The following is a 21,900-nucleotide window of genomic DNA, read 5'->3' as shown; positions in this document are numbered from 1 at the left end:
ACGGTGCTTCTTGCCGAAAACCTAAAACTTCGCTTAGGCGTCGGGAAAGCCACTCCGGTACTGTGGCCGATGCGGGCGTAGGGCGCAGAGTCAATGACATGGTTGAAGTATGAAGCTATATCATAAGCATTGAAAACTTACAATTTTGGTATTGAGTCTTTTATGGGATATCGGTCTACGAGAATTGGCTGTGAGGAAGATGATCTATGACCGCGTCGTGTTCGTTATCTGCACACGCAATACCCGGGGGTCGCTAAAAGATTGCACGTACAGAGGTTTGTACTTTTTGAGGTACCCGAAGTATCGGTATTTCCAGCCGCTAGGAAAAACTGTAGCACGGAATACAAAGCCTGTGAAATCTGTGTATGGCCATAGTTACGATAGGTATAGTATCTGTTCGATAGATCGGCACAACTAGACCATAAGTAAATAGAAATTAAATTGTTGAAAACATCGTAGAGGTTTGTGTAAGATATACGTCAAACTTCCACCAACGTTGCTTCCAATTGTTGGTTTTCCTCATCTGTCGGAAAATCCTTTAAGTCGTTTAACTTGCTGTTATGTAGTAATGTAGTTGCTCCAAGGTGAACAATTAACTTCAAGGGCGCAACACAGTACTATGCTCAGGAAGTTGAGCAAGTAGAAGTTCCCGTACAGTATGAACCACAGTGGCAATTTAATAAGAACACAGATTTTAATTGCAGTGGTCACGACGAATCCAATACACACTCACATATCTCATGGCATACAGACCGTAAGAATATATTGATTTTCTAAAAAGCCAGAGAGAAACTCGACAAAAAAGGTGAAATCATGTTCATGCTTAGTTGTTTTTGTGCTTACTCGTTTCCTGAGCAATGTTGTAAAAACAAACATGATGAAAAGAGTATATGCTTTTAATTACCACGTTTTATTGTTGTTTTTTTTTTCTGGCTTCATAATTCTACTAGTTGCATAACCAAAATCGGGAACTCCAGTTAACTTGCCAGCTTCAATTAGTAACCTTCAGTACTCTTCTAATGGTGCATCTATCTCTAACGTCTAAAACTGCTTAGCTACCAAAAACGCAGAAGAGGTTTCAACAAACCTGGGCGCTTACAACGTCAGTATAGAAATAACTGGTGACCCGCGTTTGATTACATTAGGCCTTTTGCTCGTTGTATGTAAACCGCTATTTTACCTATTATTCCAGTTTCCTGTCCTAAGCTGATGTCGCCCATTATCTTAACCCTCCATCATTACTGTCTGAGGCTTAGCCAGCACAAGCTTTAAACTGCAGATAAATGGCGATCGTCTGCATACATAAAAATCCTAACGCGATCTACGCTGCCGTTGCGACAAGTGTAGATTCCTATCGACGCGACGCCGTGATCTTTCAATGTGGTTTCATGCGCGATGACAATCATAACATGATCGCAGTGAAGTAAGTTCCTCAACTTCATCAGCGCTCAATAACCTGTAGGCACAGGTTAATATCTATACCCAGAAAAAGATATCTCAGTGGGAACCAGAGATTTTGAACGTTATGTCTGCCTACGAATAAATCAGGCCCTAGCTACGCCACAACGTTCTATGGAGTCTGTTCACTCGTATCCATATGCGCATTGTATTATTTACGCGCGCGCTTGGCAGACATTGCAAAACCGGCATTATTCTGCATGTAAGTATTATAGTTCTTTTTACCATAATCTATGAACTGCTCCTAAAGAGAATAGGATGACGGCTGCCGCCTACGCTCCTGCACTGGCTGTGCGTATCTGAAGACACTTGTTTCGATTAAGGACCCTGTATCTTTTATACATCTTGTTTTTTTCTTTAATGTTAAGATTGATCTTCATTTCTTCTGTCTTTCGCGACTGCTTCTATTAGCGCTGGATAATTAGTCAGTTAGTCATGTTCGCAGTCATGGCCCTTTTCAATATTTCACTCAAGTCCTTAATGTACGCTAAATTATATTTAGTGTACGAGCTGGGAACTAATTCTGAAGATACGACAACCGCAACATAATAGAAATTTATGGGTAGTTTGCTTGAAAGCTAATTATTTTTGAGAGAAAAATTGCGCCTACATTTTCTCAATTTTTAAAAACCTCGAACTTTGTTTGAGCCTCTATGTATGACACAGTTGCGAAAATGCATTTCTTCATGGTCAAGGACAACAATTGTCAAGTTCTTGTTCCTAGAGATTCGTTCAAAGTTTGTGCGACCATAGACAAATGATGGTCCAGGAGAAATACATACCTCTCTAGCAATTGAAATATTGAACCCAATTATTTAGTGCTATGCAGAGAAGTTTAAGTGGCGGGCCCATATCGTAACGTATACAACATGAGCCTTATTTGTGCGTACAGTTGCTACATTTGTCGAGTTTTGGATATAGGTAAATACGGTGAATGTCTTTAAGCAGACGCCTTCGATCGGATAATTTTGTTGTTTGCTGAGAACGTATTTTAAGGAAAAATAAGAACATTACGAGTTCCTAATTAAAAAAAATTTCAAAGTCATGCAGTGCTGTTAATTGGCAAGCATTTCTAGCCGAATTTAGCCCCTGAGTTTCCATAAAGGTTCCAAAATCATCAATCATAGCGAATTCATTAACTTGTTCAAACGTCTAAGATAAAACTCTCTAATTTCTATTGTTTACAAAAGGCCGAGGACTAAAATTCGTCTGCTACAGGAAAAATTTCAGCGTAGGGTTCTCTCGAAAAGCTAAGTCAATACTCATTCAATTTTTGACGTTATTAGCATAAATATAATAAATATCTTCAAGGCTGGCATCAGCCGAAATTTCTGGGGCTTCAGCACACAAAGGCTCCACTATTTGCCCTCCTCGTCGAGGCATCCTCTCCCTTGTACAGGAAAGGGTAAACCAACCGGATCCTTGTCGATTGACCGTCTCAAAGGCCGGCATCGCTTGGCAGACTTCTTTCCAGACTGTAACAAGGAGGACCGCGCGGATCAAGTCGTTTGTATACATCAAAGAACGTCCGCTCACCAACCGTATGGCTGATTGATTAGGTTGCGCCGTTCTATATTCTGAGTCATTAAAGTTCAAGGGGGATTAAAGACAGTTGAAAAGAAAACGTTTACAGCATTCTAAAATAGGCCGTCTGCAATTTGCGTCCTCGAATGGATACACGTTATTATGGCGTTCTGCTAATGGATAATGCTACCGGTGAATGCAAAGTAAAAACTCCAGTTAGACAAATTGCTGTTAGAATCAGTCGTCGAACTACGAGAGTAAAGTGCATAATTTTGTGTGGGGCCTCGTGAAGTCGATATGAGAAATGGTCGAAATGTTCCGACACCACAAACTGCTAATCTTGTCGTCAGCCAATAGATGGTCCCAAGCTTATTTATGCCTGCAATTTCTACTATCCGGATTGGTGCAAGGTAGGAGAACTCAAAGCGTATAGTATTTCTTCTAGGATTGGTAGAAGATTGCTTAAGATCGTTGTTGAATTGTTTGGAACACTTCGTTCGAGAATAGATATTGACGTACCCAGACAAATGTATAATATCTCTTTTTGCTCTACGAAATGTTAGGTGTTCAACAGAACATGACCAACTTTGTTCTCACCTTTAGTATTTAAAGTTTTCATCTTATCTGGAAGACTGAACAGCAAACAATAAGCAGAAGTTTTTTTTCGGACTGCTGCGTTTGTTTTTGTGGTTTTTAGTAAAATTATTTTGGCTTTTAATAGGTAGGTCTGAAGACATCTTTTTTTTGCGAATTTATATTTGAACAGTAAAGTAAGAACGACCATATTGATTTCACGCAAACTGATACGTAACAGCTGCAATAATACTCGTATTAAGACTTAATTAGTTGATTTAGTGATTTGACTTGTTTTTAAAACTCTTGGGAATAAACATAGCGCCTGGTAAAAATCGACTGGGAAACAGTACTGAAAGCTTTTAGAACTCGTATCGTTCCGTTTCCTTATGCCGAAAAGTAGAATGCTTAACAACGTTTTTCTATGCAGTAGTTTAACGCAAGAATTTGGATTTCTACCCTCGAAAATCTTAGAGAGAGCCTGTAACAAGGCAAAGCAACAAAAGCGGCTTTAGTTCCGGCTAAACTGAACAAAGAGGTTTTCGAATAACCGTTTCTTCTAAATGTGATAACCTAGTTTCTCCGATTTCTGTACATCCAAGAGTCAACTCTTTTCCCTCTACTTGCTATCATTGCGAGACGCCAAACCGTTGGGTTTGTATCTTGTCGTGTGATGTAGCTACGAGACGGTGGTGCCGTTGATCGAAGCTATTGCGTCGGCATCGACTTGCCCCGTTCACTTAATGTCGGGCAAAGGCGTTTGTGGAACCGAGTTACTTCCCGAGACCTGCGCGTTCCCCTACACTCTATCGGTCGATGTGTGAAGACTTTCTTATCTGAGCCGCGAAAATAGGTGCCAAGTCGATGGAGGAGCTTGGCCGGCCGCCTGGTTGCCGGGCAACCGGGCGAAATCATGGGAACTCCATTTGTCATCTCAAAGGATAGCGCCATTTCGAAGGAGGACAGCTAAAGAATAAGGTTTTGGAAGAATTTCAGTTTTGGCTCGCTCGATTTACTTAGACGGGAGTTGATGGAGCATAAATACCACTGCTGGCTACCATTCCTTTTTTCTGTTACGAGACGACTTGAGCGAATTGCCAAGACCAGCGAAGGTGATTCCACGACCCATTGTACTCCAAGAGGCGAACGGGTGATGGTTTGCGAAATGCCGTTCAGGCAAGCCGTGAAATCGCTGCAGACTCGAAAATTAAGAAAATACGAACAGGTCTCACTTGCCTTAGCCTCAGATTCTGCTAAATGGTATTACCTCTTTATTAATCCGTTCTGGAACTATACTGCTGTTTCAAGCAGAGCTTGTAACTAATGGCCGGTACATCGTCATCGATCGTCATGAACAGTATTAGGGTCAGACAAAAAATTAACTTCACTAATAGCCTACTTCGATGTTGTAAGGAGGCATAAGCGGATAATTGCTTATTATCTCTGACGGGAAATACTGCGGCAATAATAAGCAATGGAGCTGCATTTAAGGCTAAGTTATATAGATAAGACAGACGGGATACTGCGGGGCTTCTTCTCGATTCAGCGTATCGCTCGTTTGCTTCGATCTAAAAGTGTTCTGCTTCGACGTGGGAAAGGTATAAACCAAACATTGTGCCTGAATCTTTACCTTAAATGAATATATAGTATTAACACCGTAAGCATGACTTCTTTCAAACGTTGACACGTTACCTAATTTCGCTTGAAATCGAAAGAGACATGTTCACACTTCAAGTACGAGGTTTCTTCATGTACAATATATCAAGGGTATGGTCACTTTTAACGTGACGGCCGCTTCCTGTGGCATACTCGGAAATCGGTAATAAAGTCGGCTTTTTGTATGACATGAACTTTGTTTGTTGTTTTTTTTTTACTGCTAATCGGTAGTGTTTTGCTCAAGATATGGTCGAGTATTTACGTAGAGTGTAACTATATTTGCAAACAAAGCTGTAGTTTCCTTTATGGGCTCTGGTGAGGCGAGATGTTTGCCTTTCTCCGGTAAAACTGTGAAACATTTATGTGATTGGTGAGTGTCGGGGTTTCTTATTTTGCTAGCCCAGATATAGGTGAAGTAGCTATCTTTCATTTTTTCAATGTTGACACCGATGAAAATTTACTCGGTTAAATTGAAATCATATGTTACCCATTTCACGACGGACCCAATCGGGTCATGCTGTTTAAGTATGGGTTTCAGTTCCGCCGGAAGAGCTCGTTCAGCATCCATCAGAGTGGCCCTTCTTCATGAGTAGTACAGCAGACAAGTGAATGAACTAAAAATCCAAAACAAAGACCAAGTATGCGTAACCGGCAACTCTTATGCCGGTAGGTAAGGATTCCACTATACATTAACGTAAAAACTAATACAAAACCATTGCACTACTGAATTGAGATCCTTGCATTACGCGTGGTGAAAATTCGTTTACACGTGTCGAAAACAGGTGTTTCAGTGCCCTAAAAGAGATACGGCATCGATAAGATCCAACTCAGATGCTTTCCTTTTTGTCACTTATGTGTGTAGTATAATCATGTACATGCCACCAGTGACTGCCCATGTAAAACAGCAGAGCCCATTTAAATAAAGACGTACTCCTTAAAAAGTTTTATAATATGCAATAGCACTTCGATGTAACAGCAAAGCTCTTTGAATAATGTATTCACAGTTATCTCACTCAAGTCTTTTATCAAGGCAAGCTTTATGCAGATAAATATTGTTTGAGCATGGCTCATCTTAATTTGTGCTGGTATGACCACGATGCACTTGCGATCTGCGAGAGTAATCTACATACAACAACGTAAGTGTGGGAACGGGATCTGAAAGTACAACGAGGATGTGGTTGACTATGTGTCTGACACACGACTATGAGGCTCTAGCGAGCGCCCGGCTTTTTTGTCATATACCTATTTCTATGTGGGTGCATGTTTTTCAGGTCGTGTAGTTGTTCGGGGCATCGCAGTTTTGACGGCGGATGGTTTCACTATTTCGAATAAAGCGTCCCCAACGGTGATTCCGTCGAATGTCGGCGGTATAGTGGACGGGGTCCCCGCTCTGAAGTCATCTTTTGTACTCGATTGCGTCTACGAGCTCGTGCCCTCAGGCGGGCACGACAATAGCACCCTCAAGAACGTCAGCGAATCGATGACGCTTTCCCCGCTGTCCGCATTGGCCGTGAGCACTGTCACCAGTCCCAGACAAATCGTTTCCAGCGTCCGACAGAAGGGGGGCAATGTTACCAACGTGTCAGACTCGACGCCTTTTTCTAGCCTGGATAAAAAACGAACGAATAGTGAAAACCGTTCAGTAGTTCCACGGGTTGTAAAGTGGTTTCGAAATGCAGAATCTACCCCATTTTACCAATGGATACCGGCAGCTCGATCAAGACTGTTCCATCATGCATACAAAGGTTGGTCTGTTTTAGTTGTGTACCTGCAGCGCTTTAATAGAGGGTGGATTTAAGAAAAATAATATCGTTAATATAGCTGAGAGGTAATGACTATTGCAAATACGCACGACTGAGGACGTCGTCACAGAGCAAACTGGATCGTATGTCAAACGAAACCTCGAAATCGATAGAATAGCATGTTAGAACGTATAACGAGTCCATAACGTTAGTCATTAACCGTCAGATATAGTATCGTGTTAAGGGGTTATACCAAAGAAATCACTGTCCGTATGACTTGACTCGTTTTTTTTAATATGAAGCAACTAAACGTCAAATATGTGACCATCGTCAGGATATGACCCAATAATTTGACTGCCAGGTCAAGAAAAAACTACTTCCATTGCAACCAGGTGTGTACAAGCTGCATTTAAAATTAAAGTGCAAAAGTGGATTCTGATTGGCACATTCTAAACTGAATAAACCGTAGTTAATTTTGTAGAATTTTTATTCAGTGCCTAAAAAATTTTGAAAAATACTCAATTTCCAGAGAAGGTAGCACTATGATTCCAATTTTCGGAAAATAGCTCGAAGAAAACTTTTTCAAGCGGTTGAGCTCAAATGGTCAGCTGCTTAAATTAACTAAGTAAACTACGGTCTAAATTGATTGGCTCGATACATTTTTCTAAATATTTTAAGGGCTTGACGATGATCTGCAGATTTTACAAACGACCTAATTTCTTCTTAACTTTTGGTGTGGTTAAATGTATGTAGATTTACTGGATCCGTTGTACAAGCACAGCGATCAACCAGCAAATATGTTCCGTGCAGTGAGAATTATCCGACCGGTGAAGGAGTTGTCTGGTAAATTCAGCTGCGAAGTAGAAAGTGATGATGTCGAAGAAAATGAAGTCGAAGAACACGAAGAGCAGACGGCTACGCATGAGCTGCTTATCTACGGTACGTTCACGATCGCACATTGTATGTTATTCATTATATTATTTTAGATACCTGCATGCTATTGATTATCCAGTGGGGGAGTTACCTTGTTAATGCATGTGAACAAATCAAAGGATAGGGTCGACTGAGAGGCAGCGGAATGATTTTTGTGATTTTCAGATGCCCCGGTAGACTTTGAGCTTCACCTCAGTCTAGCATTGCGTCAGCTTCGATGCGGGGCGTGGACAAGCGAAGAGCCGACGTCTATTGCAATTAAACTGTTTCGCCAAGATTACGACATGTGGCAAATGCCTCTTGGGCACCGGATGGACCTGAATTTAACAAGCAAACTTTCGCGATCATCGCAGATACCTATAAACGGTGAAACATCTCAGACAAATCCATTTGAGCCTTTACAAGGACTGCGAACTCGCATGATTTCTGGAAACCACGGACGACTGGTTCGCCTGGAAGCTATAGCAAGACTGGGTGCTGAGGACGTAAAACATTTGGAAATTGATACTAGTCGGACGTTCGTTTGCGAAATTAGTTATAATCGTCTACAAAGATCATTTAATATTGCAAACTTGCCAAATAGTCACGGACTACCGAAACTTGCGTTAGACCACGTTTTTCAAAGGAGTGTACGCATTCTGAATGGTAAGTGTTCTGAAATAGCAAGGCGCTAAGACGCCGCGTAAAGTCCTTTCGACGGATTCCTTAACAATAAGATCCTAGTACAACTGTTCTGAATTTACGTAGCTTATTTCTCAGATACGTAAACTCAATAATAAATTTGAAAAACAGGATGAAGTGTAGCTGTGTTAGTAAGTACCTTGCGGAGCCTTCTTTATAGAGCTGCTCGATACAAATTTCCCTGTTTTGTATTCTCCTTCTAACTAAACTTCACGAAAGCTTACGTTGTCAGAATATTAAGGCTTCCGGTTTAAAATAAATTTTCATCGTGTTCGTTTTTCTTTGCAGAATCGCCCTTGTCTAATACGGACTACGAAAATACAGTCGAGGGGCAGAATCACGAGCCGTTTTGGCGTGTTTGGTCAGCCGCTGTTACGTCTGGGGCACAATCGCCATCGTCATCAGTACCAAGCCAGGGCGAAACTGTAACCTCATTGCTACTGCTCGTTTGGTGCCTCCATCCGCTGTAAATAGACACAAAAAAGAAGTCTTTGTAAAGAAAATACATATGTAAACGAGTCGAGGGTATATAATAAACGTTATTTACTGGTCTTTCTCACAGGAATTTGCATTTTCATTAGTGACCATTATTATTATTATATTTGAGATTGACAATCTAAATGTCTTTGAAAACGAACAAACGTTCTCGGTGCTTCAATCTAGGCCAAGTGCGTCTTTGATCAAAAGCTCTCATTCGTCGCATAGTTCAGGCCTTTAATTGTAACTAAAAACCGAAACCAGGTCGGCAAAGCGAGTCGACGTTTCTAAGGTCACCCATCATTAACATACATTCGCATTTAGTCCGATTTATAAGCGTTTAGTTACAAATAGGTCGCAAGCTCTACAATTACTTTGTAGAACATTACCCCCACCTTGCATTTGGACGTTTCGACTATCGCCGAAACTGTTCCTCTATGTCAACATTGCCCGATATATATATAAAATTCTCCTACTTTCTTCTTCTACAGCGTATATTTCTCTGCTCTTCATAGCAAATACAACAAACAAGGTCCGGCGATAGGACATGTACGAGGTAGCCTTACTCCGAGATCCATAGGTCTTAGCCGAAACTAGGACTAGTAACTCGTTGAAGAATTAACAAAGACTTACCACTTTATCCCTATATTGTTGCCAGACAGTCTTCTCCTCAGAACATTCGTCAGGCAACTTCCAAGCTTGCTGATTCTCTTTTCCTCAGCAACTTCTTCCGATTGGGTGCAGCTACAGGAAAGCTACGATGAAAACGCGTCGGCTATAATGTAAATGGGTTCTGCAAATGACGACCATACGTAGGACGTTTCCTACGTATTACGGAGTTGATGAAGCTGGCATATTGTGAGACATGCCCGTAAGCTGCAAAGCAAGTAGAACATTGTCGAGAGTCATCTGTTGTGATGTGTGAAGATGGGCACTACTGACGCTTCGTTTCCTGTACCGTTTTTTGGTCCTGCTTAGGTTTTTCGTTGCCATTCGAATGGATACACAATTTGACTCTGGAGGAGCGTTTGGAAAAGTGAACGGATGGGTGCGCTTGGGTGATAGAGAGCCAACTCCGAGTTGGTGGCTCTTACTTCTGCTACTCCAACGGATAACCTCTCAAATGCTGGTATGAAAAACGTAGTAGAAACGTTTAATAGCAGACGCACAGGGAACTACCTCGCTTGTTCTTTCTATTTTGAATCCTCTAAGTCTTTGTTGGTTGAGCTGCTGCGTTCAACTGTGTTTGCCAGAGCTTAGCTCGGAGGGGGCCAGTCAGAGTAGCCCGGGGCATTGAGAAACTTGTAATTGCCGCGATGGAGCCGATGGCGTGGACGACGTCGCTGGATCCATGGATGTAGGTGCCAGGGCGGCAGCTACCAGTGGCTATAAGCGGCAATGTCGGGATGTGCAGTGCTATAGCCCGTAGGGGGCATCCCCCCTAAGTAGCATTTCTACCTCTCGCGGCCCCGATCTGAAAACAGCATCGACGAATGGGTGCTGAACGAGCAAACGTGTCTCAAATGAGACACGCCAAATTAAATTTCTGTTGCCTCCGGCCAAACTAAAATGAACTTTTTCCCCTCGGAGTTGGTACCCTGTTAAAGACTTTTCCTCCATCCGCAATTATTTATATCCTTCTGTCTCATGACCAGCCCAGCTAAACAAGTCGAGTGGCGAGAGGAATATGGTTCGGGGGGATGGGGAAAGAAGGGACGTCTGAAACTAACCAATGTTAAAGCGCTCAATTAGACGATAACGACTCCAGTAATGTGACAGGAAAGTGATAGTATCGCTCCCGAGTGAGATCCTACATGTAGCGCTTGCAAGATCAACGACAATTTATACGTGTCAATAGCATCGCACATCGTTCGTTCGTATGACCATTGTGCACAAAGAGGAGCTCGAACGGACGGTATTAACTAACCTTGTTGGGACTACCTTAGATTGCAAAGTGGTACTTGAGTTTGCTTGGTTTCTTTTTTGTTGGTCAAGAAAATTCCTCTGGTCGATTGCTAGGAAAAGTTTCGATGCATTTCTATGTTTGGAGGATACCTATATTGAGCCACAAAGTTTACAAACGACTTGTTGGAACCAGGTCAATGTTAAAATATTTTTTCAACATAGATCTGACATTGTACCTGCACTGTCTTAGCATATCGCTGCCTCGCAGTATTCGTCCTTAAGGCCGTTGACCTCTGACCACGGGAGAAAGTATATCATGTTGTATCACGCAAGCAAACAAACAGCGATGCTCTGAACTCAGGGCAAAGAAGTGGTTTTAAGCTAAACGTAGAAAGGTAAAGCTATCCAACATGCTTTAACGTATACGTGAACCCTTAACATATACTTATTTGGCCGAGTCTAGTTGCTCCCTAGCTATCTGCTTTCTATAGAAAACATCTGTCACTTTATCATGAACAAGTGACTAATTAAGGGAGTAGTTAAGTTGGTAGCCCGAGAAGCAGTTAAAAAAATTCAAACGTTTTGTCGTCCGCCGGGAAGCTGAAGTCTGCGCACGTCCTTCTGTTAGAATCGAATACAAACTTCCAGATTGACATTGCATTACTGAGTTGGTTGTTAAAATCGATCAGCTTTAAGCTAAGTCTTAAGTGACTAAAGGTTCTGTAGCATGAGTTGTCGAGCAAAAATATCGGCAGGTTGAATTCACATGCCACCTTTGTGCGAAGGGGTGTACTGAAGTTACGATGTCCATCAGTCGTATCATCATAGGCAAGATATCAGCGTTTATTCCATAATGGACAATCTGTGTCCTCACAGAGACGATCTACACTCAAAGATTGCAAAAAAAGCTTAAGTCATAAAATATTGTCAGAAGGAACAGGTTTTGGGGCTTCGTTGAAGCGTACATTTACATTTATGTGAAACAGGAGTCACAGGTAATTCCTGACTTAATGGACCACGAAAGTCACAGAAAATTAGGGTCTTTTTTTAGGTTTCAGGTTGGAGTGAAAGTATCTCTAAGAAAATGCTTGCATACTATTCTATGAATTGAATATAAGGCATCGATTTATTTTCCAACGATTTGCCTATTCTTAATCCCATAAGCTTGATGCTAGTAACTTGAAGCAGATAAACTCTCAAGTCTGCGCACTCAAAAGCTTACCTGTGGCGCCGTGTGGAAACCTTATCATTCAACGATCAACTGGTCGTAATACATAGGCGAAATCACCCAAGTAGAATGATAAGTTGAACCAATCGACATTAATGAATGAGTTTCGTTGAAAGTAATAAGTAGGCTTTTAATCTAGCGCTTATCCTAGAAAAACTAGAATAAAAGACAAGTCGGGCCCGGCCAAGAAGCAGACTTACAGGTGAAAAGTTATATAATAAGTTAATAATACACACGATTACTTAAATTACAATATTATCTACGACTGAGTCTTCAGACACCGCTGAAAAAATATATATTAAAATAAGGCGTCTAAAGTTTTCTACAGTTATCGAGCTACTAACATACCGTAACAATGTATATATAACATCTTGCTTTCCTCCAGTTGTCTCATCCAATATATATTCACTGAATCCACTTCGAACCTAACACGATCGAAAGATTCTGCTATGAGAAGTAGAGTTTGTGGCTAAAAAAGGTTACTTCCTGAAGTTTCACCAACGACACACATATCCTCCACGACCTTTGTCATATAACAAATCAGGATCATGTTTAGCATTTTACTAGACATGTGTTCGCCTATATATTTATCACCGAACAGATTTATCAACTTTTTATACATTTCTTCATCAATTGCAGGCTATCTGATCTTTTTACTAAGGCGATACGTAAACAAAATCAAAATGAGGGAACCACACTGGACCCGTCTCGTACTTCAGACATCCTTTTTTCTATTGTGATTGCCTAGGGCGACGGATTTTTCCAGTTAGTTCTGGTATATATGTCCCCGTAATAGCCTAGTGGGTAACGTATTTGCCTGCTAATTCTAGGAGCACGTTATGGTCTAGATTCGATGTAGTCTAGATGGATAAATTCGTGTCATGCTGAGAGTCAGCCGGCTAACGGAACGCTTAACGGCGGTACCGAACGGAAAACACAAAACATAGATATAGAACTGGGCGTGTAATCAGATTTGCTAGTATAGATATATAAGTGAAACGCATATCGGGCCCTATCATAAAAATGACAGATTAAGTCTTGTATGTTTGTTACTCTACGTACAGCAATTTAGATATACAATTACGCAACATGACGCGATCAATGGACGGCTAAATTGGTATTGTTTGCCCCGAATGCTTAGAAAATGAAGTGCAGAAGGTCCGTTTGCTTACCTAGTAAACAAATCGGGATCGCTGTTATTAAGTGTCGACGACGTGAATGAGGCAATCGATCATATCTCGGTACTTTATACGACGCCGGTAACTTCCTTAAAAAAATAGCCATCCATTGTAGAGCATGAATTAGCCTCGTAGGACATTGATCGGTGCCTTAGGCAACGTCCGGACAAGCGGCGTGTCTCCAGTCTTTTGCAGAAAGAAGACTGGCATTCAAGAATCACCAACGAAATTTGCCGATAGGTTGTACAATTATTTTCTACGGCTGTATTGATACATCTTATGTGTATATAAGGGTCATGTGTACGATCAAAATCAACCTTTGGACAAAGCGCTGCTTCCAGATAATCCTTTGTCTCAGTTGTGATACAATGCAACATAAGAGCCTATTATGCCTGGCCTATGAAGCCTACCAATGAGTACGTGGCTAACGAGAACCCTAAGAGTGGACAAGCATTTCAATCAAACTAGCAGTTCGATCCACTGGATAACAAGAATTTTGGTAACTACATACGGATTAATTAACATTAGTTAGTCACATAAATTAGTTTCCAATCCAACATCTTGTCATTGAAAGTTCCTTGTGTCTTTCTGCACCGGACTAATATGCCTGTGGTTGCTTCAAATGGAAAACACCCAATAAAATTTTGTCGTCGTAACGCACGTCTCTCGTATCTTACGACGGACTAGCAAAGATTCCGAAGGTACTGTTACCTTTAAAGCACACAGACCCAATTATCATCATTTACAAGAGACATCATACAAAAACGTCAATTGTACGTCTGTGATGATGCTATTCGGTGCTTGTTCCGATATCAAACTTATAACAGTGCTTTTGAATAGCTAAAATAGACGTTATTTTTAAATTCATCTTTATAGCAGCGGAGAAAATAAGACAATTATATCAAACAAGCTTGCTCAACGGAAACGTGTAGTATTGTGTAATATATTTGTGCTTAAAGTGTTTTCCGCACACTCGTAAAAGTCTAGAAGGATCATCCATCCTCTTTTTTGTGCACATAGGGCATTTTAGAAAAGTTGGTGAACTCTGCGCACATGTCCTATTACTGCCTTGAAGGCCTTCTATTTGACACCTATGACTCGATAATGACCGTAGCCTAGAGCGAATGGATGTTCAACATCTCAATTGGAAATCTAGCGCTGGTTATAAAATGATGTTCTTCTATGCAAATGCAGGTGGTGTATTGTAAAGAAATTTGTACATCTTCGGAATAGCTTTCTACTTAAATTTATCAACGGTAGACCGGTTTACAACAAGTAGTATTCTGTTGGAGGAAACAACCTAGACATTATAAGCAGTAGCGTTTTATTTTTGTCACAGATGTACTAATCCACGTAGAGCATTGACGTCTTTTTTCCATTGCGTACACTGCTACGTATGAAAATCGCCTTACTTTGCTAAGAATCTATAATTGCTAATCGAGCTGGAATAGCATTTAGTCATTGAGTTTATAAACGTCTATCAGTATAGAATACTAAGACATATATAACTCTGAAGGTATTGATTGTACTTGCAGAAAATAGCGGATGTTAGTTGCGGTTCATCTTCGAAGGGTAATTATTAGTATCAAATTTTACCGTCACACAGTGAAATAAAATAGTTCTGTAGTTTCTCTACAGTTGGCATAATATCTTTGTTTGTTACCAAATTCAAGATCCTTTATAAAATTTGATTATCCCACCCGTTCTCCTGACTGCCGTCACGTCCTATGACGAAGTCGTGGAATGTGAGGTTTTGTTATTGTCCCAATTTACCCCACTAACTGGCGTAAATGGACGCGGTCGTGGTATCGGTTAGAGACGACGAAGAAAAAGAATTTCATAAAATAATACAGATTTTTTCGTAAATTAGTATTTTATAAACTTTATACGAACCGATTCATATTTGCTGTAAGTTAGATAGAATGTATTTTTCTGTGAAAAGAACGTGAAGACGTGAGATTCTAGTCTTAAAAAGGAACAAGTTTACATTTATAACTAACACTGGCCTAGTTATCAACCCATCTTTAGTTTACGCAACACTCACTTTCCTTTTACCATACGTAAAGGTCGATTATTCGTTGCTTTGGTAAAATCTTTATCTTCGTCGGTGGCTTTTTCGGCGCCCTGCTTCCCCTGGTCCTGACTTTTTCGTAAAACTGGATAGGGAACGCTTCACTAACATACTCACATTCGGGGTCAGTTATAGTTATTCTAGTGTACGGACTGCTTTATTACACCAAAGGCTTCATAGTTATAACATTAACTTAATTTCGGTTATCTTTTATTAGAAAGGCGATTTTCCGTGGTTTCTTAAACCACTGTAAACTTCGCTTTGGCCCAAGGGAAGTTTTAACTGAGAGCGAAATTTCGAAAGAAAACAAAGCAACATGGCAATATCGCTTGAATGAGGAGAGTTGGACGCGAGGACAAATAAAAAATGTACAAAAAGTTATCGACCATGAACGGAGTGATAGACGTGATCGGTAGACGCAAATATTTTCGGTCAGAAAGGTTTCGGCGAAACATGTTGCTTAACATGTTGCAATGGCAAACCAGCTATTAGTCCCTATCCATCCCATTATTTACAAATGACCCCATTCTAAGGCATCTGATTTATTAGAAAATCACCCTAAAATTTTTCACGCCAATCCATAACGACATACAACAAACATTGATTACGCGCTTTCCTATTGGTCATTCACTGGGACAGGTAATACACTGACAAGGTCAGAAACAACCAATACTGGGTACGTAGTAATTATATTTAAATATCCTCCCTTGCAAGTTCGACAAGAGCCACTTGAAAGATATAATAAGTAGAAGAAACAATATGCCCTTCAAAGGTATCTCTTTTTCTTGTTCATGTCTTCCTATGAATACATCATATTTTACAGCACGTTATTATCACAAGTCTAATAGCGACATATTCAGCGAATAAATACAATATAATTACACAACTGAATAATACCATAAAATGCTAATAGGCTTTTTCAATTTGCCACTTCCTTCTAGGTGCTGTTATTTGTCCGCTCCAGAAAAGGCGCCAGCCTTGACTAAGGTGACTGCGTAGGAAACTCGTGTGGGCACAGAAGGGGCGCTAAGACTTGGACGACAACGTGTTCCAAGAAGTAACTTACATTCCGCTTCTATCTTCTCTTCCGCAGTTCTTCTTGCCGCTGAATAAAGCAAGAATACGAGCGACTTGCTCGTGTCATCCGGGATGTCCTAAGGGTAGGATGCGAAGCCTCGCGGTGGTCGGAGTATGAGCACGAGGATGAAAATGAGGATAACGTGGCCTTAGTACTCTATCCTGCTCAGATCTAGCTGATGGCCGGCCATGGGACTGAGGTTTGGTTCGGTCCAGTCGCTCCTTTAATGGGGCGGTTACACGGCCCAGTGGACTCGCAATCCAAGGAGCATACAAGTCGGCCATCGTTGTAGCTTGCGCGTCGGCCGAGACGGTAACGACAAGAGTACTAGTGGTAGCAGTAATAATAGCAGGCTGGAAGAATGCCATCCGCAGGCACGGTCACGTGCCTCGTGGAATGAGGCTGCAAAAAGCAAACTTGTGGCGGAGTTTCGATGGGCTTCCAACTTGGAACAGACGGGTTGACTATGCATAAGAGAAAGGAAGAAAAAAGCGAATAGCAAAAGAGAAAGAGAGGTATGGACGGGGAAGATATTTACAGAAGAGAAAAGCCCTACCACCAGCTACCCGAACCAATGGGTCTACGTACCGCAATAGTTCGATATTATAGACAACTAGATACGTGTATAGAGGCATACATATCTCTAATGTATGTAATAGACAGACAATGAAAAGCTTGCACAAGAGGTTGCGACTGAAAAACCGAGAGCAAAGGGAAGGGGCATTCCAAGATAGAAAAAAAAAGGGAAACAGAGTAGGCTATGGAACTGTTATCGCTGTTGTTATTGGTGATGGTGGCGAGTCTTTTGATGTTCCCATTTTCTTTTGAAGAACCGCATCAACCCGCCGATGTGAAGAATGGTCGTATCGGAATGAGAGATGAACCACGAAGATAAAACACAACGGTGGCATAGAATGAGAAGCGACCCCAAAGACGTCGCCTAAAGACGCCCGCCAAACTTGTAGGCGCCTACGGGTGGAAAGAAGATTACGAAGCAAACTTTGTAGGAGCGAAGGACCCAGTTGATGGAACAGACTTGTCTGAGGGGAAGACAACGGAGAAGCGTCTCGTGTCTAAATCCGCGATGTTTTCCTCAAAAAAAAACTCTGCCAGTCGGCCACTGCTTTTGGACGAACATTGAACTGTTAACGAGCACACACAAATATATATAAGAGCAAAAGTAACAATCCATGAAATTTGCTGGTTTCTTTAGTTTTATATTTCGGAGGAAATTACCTCAAACGTACAAATTACGTGTATCGTGGTAATAAAATGTTATAAAAGGTAGATTACTTATAAAAATCACTTACATTTTATAAAGTGAGTAGCCGATATTAACTATCAATTGAAGCTCTTATTAAGTATATTCCAATATGAATTCCAGCATATGAAGCCTCAAATATGTTAAGAAAAACAACTGGCATTAATTGCCTGAAGTGAAGCAAACTTGAACTTAAACATCGTTGAATCGTATCTGTATATACAAAAAGATTATAGTCGGATGTTTGAGTTGAAGTTGTACATACTGAGTTCGAGAATGAATTCATCTGTGATGATTATTTATACCAGTTGGATTTATAAGCAGAGATTTGTGAGATTGGAACAGAAACTAAGATTTATTTTGTATGATCTTATTCTTGTTGAAAATGTCAAAAAACATCGACAAGACGCAATGCGCAGAATGGGTTTATATTGTGAGCAACGTTACTTACAGCGTTAGGTTCAACCTAGTTCTTCGACCATTGAAACACCGGTACCTGGAATAAAAGATTTTATGATCTTTATGGAATCTTTATATATCCGTATGATTTGAAGTACTCTGGCAAGCATCGTATTACCTACGTTGTGCTAAGAATACGCCGGCATACTGACCGACTTACATGTTTAATCATCTATAATAACCTGCAGAGATTAGATACAGCTCCCTCAAGTAAACTAGGACATCGCCGTTGATCTCTCTTTATAGGACCTACTTTCACTGCCTTACAAGGATGGAAATTGATTTAAGGTAGATTGAAATTGAGTCCAAAGCCTTCTCGGTGGCAGGCGTTACAACAGATCATTTGATGAAGACCAGAGTCTGAGTAACACAGAGCAGATAACCAGGACACACTCCCTTGTGATATGAACTTCTGTACATACAGGTATCCAGCAAGAATACCACGTGGATTTGAGCGACGCCCGATCGCAGGTGTATCAAAACATTCACAACTCTTTCGAGTTGTGAATGTTTTGGTAGATGGAATTTATGCTGAACACATGCCCTTTATGGCGAATTTATATCTTAGTACAGAGCTTGTATAAATAGCCTGGCTTTGTACCCTTGTATAACTGAGCTGACAATAAGCAGCAAAGGATTTCTTTTATCTCTACATTTTGAAGTAGTTTTCCTAATACGAAGAGGGTGTATAAACTCGCTTCGGGTACTGCAGCTCTTTTCAGTGCATTGTAAATGGTGGAAGTGATGGTATGGCAAGAAGTTACTTGAAATATCAGTCAGCTAGCAGTGTGACAAGGATAGTTACCACGATGTGCCTATTTAAGGAAAAACCTAACTGAAGCAAGTTCCTGAAACGTGTGTCTATATATTACACGATGTGAGTAGTTTTAGGAATAAAAAGCAAACTATAATTTGGTTCAGCTCCGCAGATAGACGGCCTCTAACATCATACTATTTCATACAACATAATAAAGATTTATAATTAGATAGTTAGGATAATTTTTGTTCAACTCTGTCAGAGGTGCTGGCAGATTTTGATAAGTGGTCCTGTCGTCTTATTTATATTCCTATATTACATTAGGTAACCGAAAGTACAATATCTGCAGTTAACTGCTGTTCATAGATAACAACTTTAAAGTACATTACGGGTTACAACTATCGTCATGAGTCGAATGATTAAAGACGAAATTTCCTCGAAAGGAGCCCTGGTCACGTTTTTGGAAGTATTTTGCCGATTTTTGAATATTTGGCGCGCCATGCGGTGCAGTGATTTATCCGACCTCAGTTCTATACATTTTGTTATCTCTCAAGGAAAACGTTCGTTTAAATATTTGTACGCCCTTTAAGTGGTGACTTTTCGATGTTTGTAGAAGGGTTAAAAATTAGTAAAAATATGTAATATATCTTGAACAATCCGCTTTCGATGGTGACAGTCAGTCGAGCATTTTAAAGACGCTTGTGATTGCTATACATCACGATTCGAGAAAGCCAACAAAAACATTTCCTGATCGAAACGGCTAGCACCATTGAATGCCAAGATGATCCTATCCGTCCTGAAGCAGGCCACTTAGTTTCAAATGTCTGGATGCACCAAGGATTCTGTGTTGTCCAGTTGCAGGAGGCGAGGAATGAATGAAATATTGGTTTTATATTTGTATGTTCAAGACAAATGTTATTTTTATAGCCTCCCTTTAACTCGACGATCTTTAGAGCGACGCATATCCTCAATGACTTGCATTATAGAAATATATCTAGATTGCAAAAACATGTATTACTTTGACAATGTTTCCTTTAGAAGCATATATAACAGACACTTCTGCGGTTACGCTAAACTTCTTATGTTAATTGAAAAATGCATTTTAACATAAAACCCTTAAGTTCTCGCTTTTTTAACCTACAAACTCGTTTAAAAATTAGTTACACAAAGGAGGGTCATCTATCGCTAGTAGTCCTGCTTGTTGCCTATTAGACCGGCTTTAGTCACATAGCTAATTACAGAAAATGAAGTCATGAAGGCGTGCAAGCCTTATTACGTCACGCACCCCGAAATGTCTGTCGTTGGTCATGCAGTCTTCAAAAATTACCTGCAAATTCCTAGCCTGATCTAAATGTCTATACATACAAAGTGGCTGATGAATCGTTCTAGGTTGCAGAATTAGCTACCGGCAGACGCACGTAAGTTGTCTATGGCGCAAAAAATTTCGTATAGTTTTAACTTTGCCACTCCCCATTGGCTAGAAGTATTTTAAGATAATGGGCCCACATGCAACAATCAACTGTACAGTGAGTCAATTATGCCGGCTAAAACGCGACGCCTCCTACAACAGTTTACCATATGTGAAAGATAGCTATTTAGATGGAACGATTTTAACTGGCTCGTAGCCTATCAGAGAACGGGTCTTGCCCTCGTTCATTGCAGACAGAAAAAATACGCCGAACCCAATACAGGTTCTTTATCTACCAAACGTGGATGACCAAAAAAGTACCGTAGTTTCAATACTTCATCTTAATCTAATTGTATCAAACGTTTAGCAAACAAAGGATAGCAAACCGGTAACTGTAATAGTTGCAAAAGCGATATAGCAGTGGCACCGCCATTCAAAAGCTTAATTGTCGTTCCAGCTTAACGCACTCTGCGAATTAACCTGAATGAGATTTACCACGCTATCGTATCGAAAACACCGGTCCACATGACCCAGCTCAAACATTTACATTATGGAATCGGCTGCAGTAGAAACGACGTCTCTTCTTTGAAAGGCTGCGAAGTTCTTTTATCTAATTGATAAACACTCATTTTCGCAGTGTACGTCGCCGGCGGCAGAACGTGTTCGAGAACTGATTGTGGTGTTTGTAGAACGATCATCGTATGTATGTTTAGTATGTACGTGCATTTGAAAGGAAAGCACCGCATCTCATCAGTATGCAGACACCGAGGCTCTTTTATCGATACCACCTAAGTAGCCCCTACTCGACTGCAATTTTACGTTCTCTCCTACCCTATATAGACAACGTCTATATATTACCTATGGAATGCCAGTAGACGATGATATATACGATGTATGTTAAATGCGGAAGGGGATACAATCGACCTTTACACCGCGGTAATCCATAGGAATGGCAGTTTCGAGCGTTCGCTCAATATGCTGAGGGTGCTTGAATTTAGTGAACACGCCCGATAGTTTATTTGCTATCAAGTGTTGAACAGGCACACAGTGTAGCCAATACCGTTTACACACGGGTGTGATAGAAAACACTGTTTTATTCGAAAATTCCTGCTCGCGTTTGCGTCGTCAGCTGTCACCGTCACCGTCGCATTGTCGCTGTAAGGCCCAGAACAACAGACAAAACTGTGCGCCCGCGCGTATTCAAAAATTAGCAATTCATCCGATTCATGCGTTCCCGATGACAATCGAATCACTGACTTGTTCGTCGACGTATTGTTTTGTCAGTCTGTGAGAAAGCTTGCAGAGCGGACGACGCCGGCCAGCTGTTATCGTTGTCTGGAGTTTGTTTCGAAGGTTGCTGATACAGTTGTTCGAGCGCAGGCAGACGTTTGCGCATTTGTCAAGAAGCTTAATTATTTTCGATAGTTATGACGACTGAGTGATACATTGCTCAAAAACAGTTTCATTTAGTATTGGAAGGGTACATATTTGAAACAGGACGAAACGTAACA

At 40.8% G+C, this 21,900-nt stretch overlaps 1 protein-coding gene and 1 long non-coding RNA gene across 3 annotated transcripts; one reads left to right on the top strand and one right to left on the bottom strand.

Moving 5' to 3' along the window:
* The first annotated feature begins 2,670 nt into the window (after positions 1-2,670).
* Positions 2,671-9,128, top strand: LOC111245532 (uncharacterized). Of its 2 annotated transcripts, XM_022794010.2 has the most exons (6): positions 2,671-3,392; positions 5,738-5,881; positions 6,483-6,956; positions 7,707-7,892; positions 8,052-8,531; positions 8,856-9,128. In XM_022794010.2, exons 2-6 carry the CDS (start codon positions 5,872-5,874, stop codon positions 9,035-9,037), a joined length of 1,332 nt encoding a protein of 443 aa, XP_022649745.1. In that variant the 5' UTR covers positions 2,671-3,392; positions 5,738-5,871; the 3' UTR covers positions 9,038-9,128. The 2 variants fall into 2 exon arrangements, with proteins under 2 accessions (XP_022649745.1, XP_022649744.1); XM_022794009.2 differs by lacking the exon at positions 5,738-5,881 and having other exon boundaries at positions 2,672-3,392.
* A 6,953-nt stretch (positions 9,129-16,081) lies between these two features.
* LOC111245533 (uncharacterized) lies at positions 16,082-20,930 on the bottom strand. Its single transcript, XR_015321471.1, has 3 exons — positions 20,776-20,930; positions 18,217-18,261; positions 16,082-17,646 (listed from the first exon to the last, which is right to left on the bottom strand). It is a non-coding gene; the product is annotated as an uncharacterized LOC111245533 (long non-coding RNA).
* Between the last annotated feature and the right edge of the window lie 970 nt (positions 20,931-21,900).

Source organism: Varroa destructor, unplaced genomic scaffold (genome assembly GCF_002443255.2).
Source record: "Varroa destructor unplaced genomic scaffold, Vdes_3.0 BEIS01000002.1, whole genome shotgun sequence".
Classification (NCBI taxonomy): Eukaryota; Metazoa; Arthropoda; class Arachnida; order Mesostigmata; family Varroidae; genus Varroa; species Varroa destructor.
This window is presented reverse-complemented; position numbering and strand designations above follow the sequence as displayed.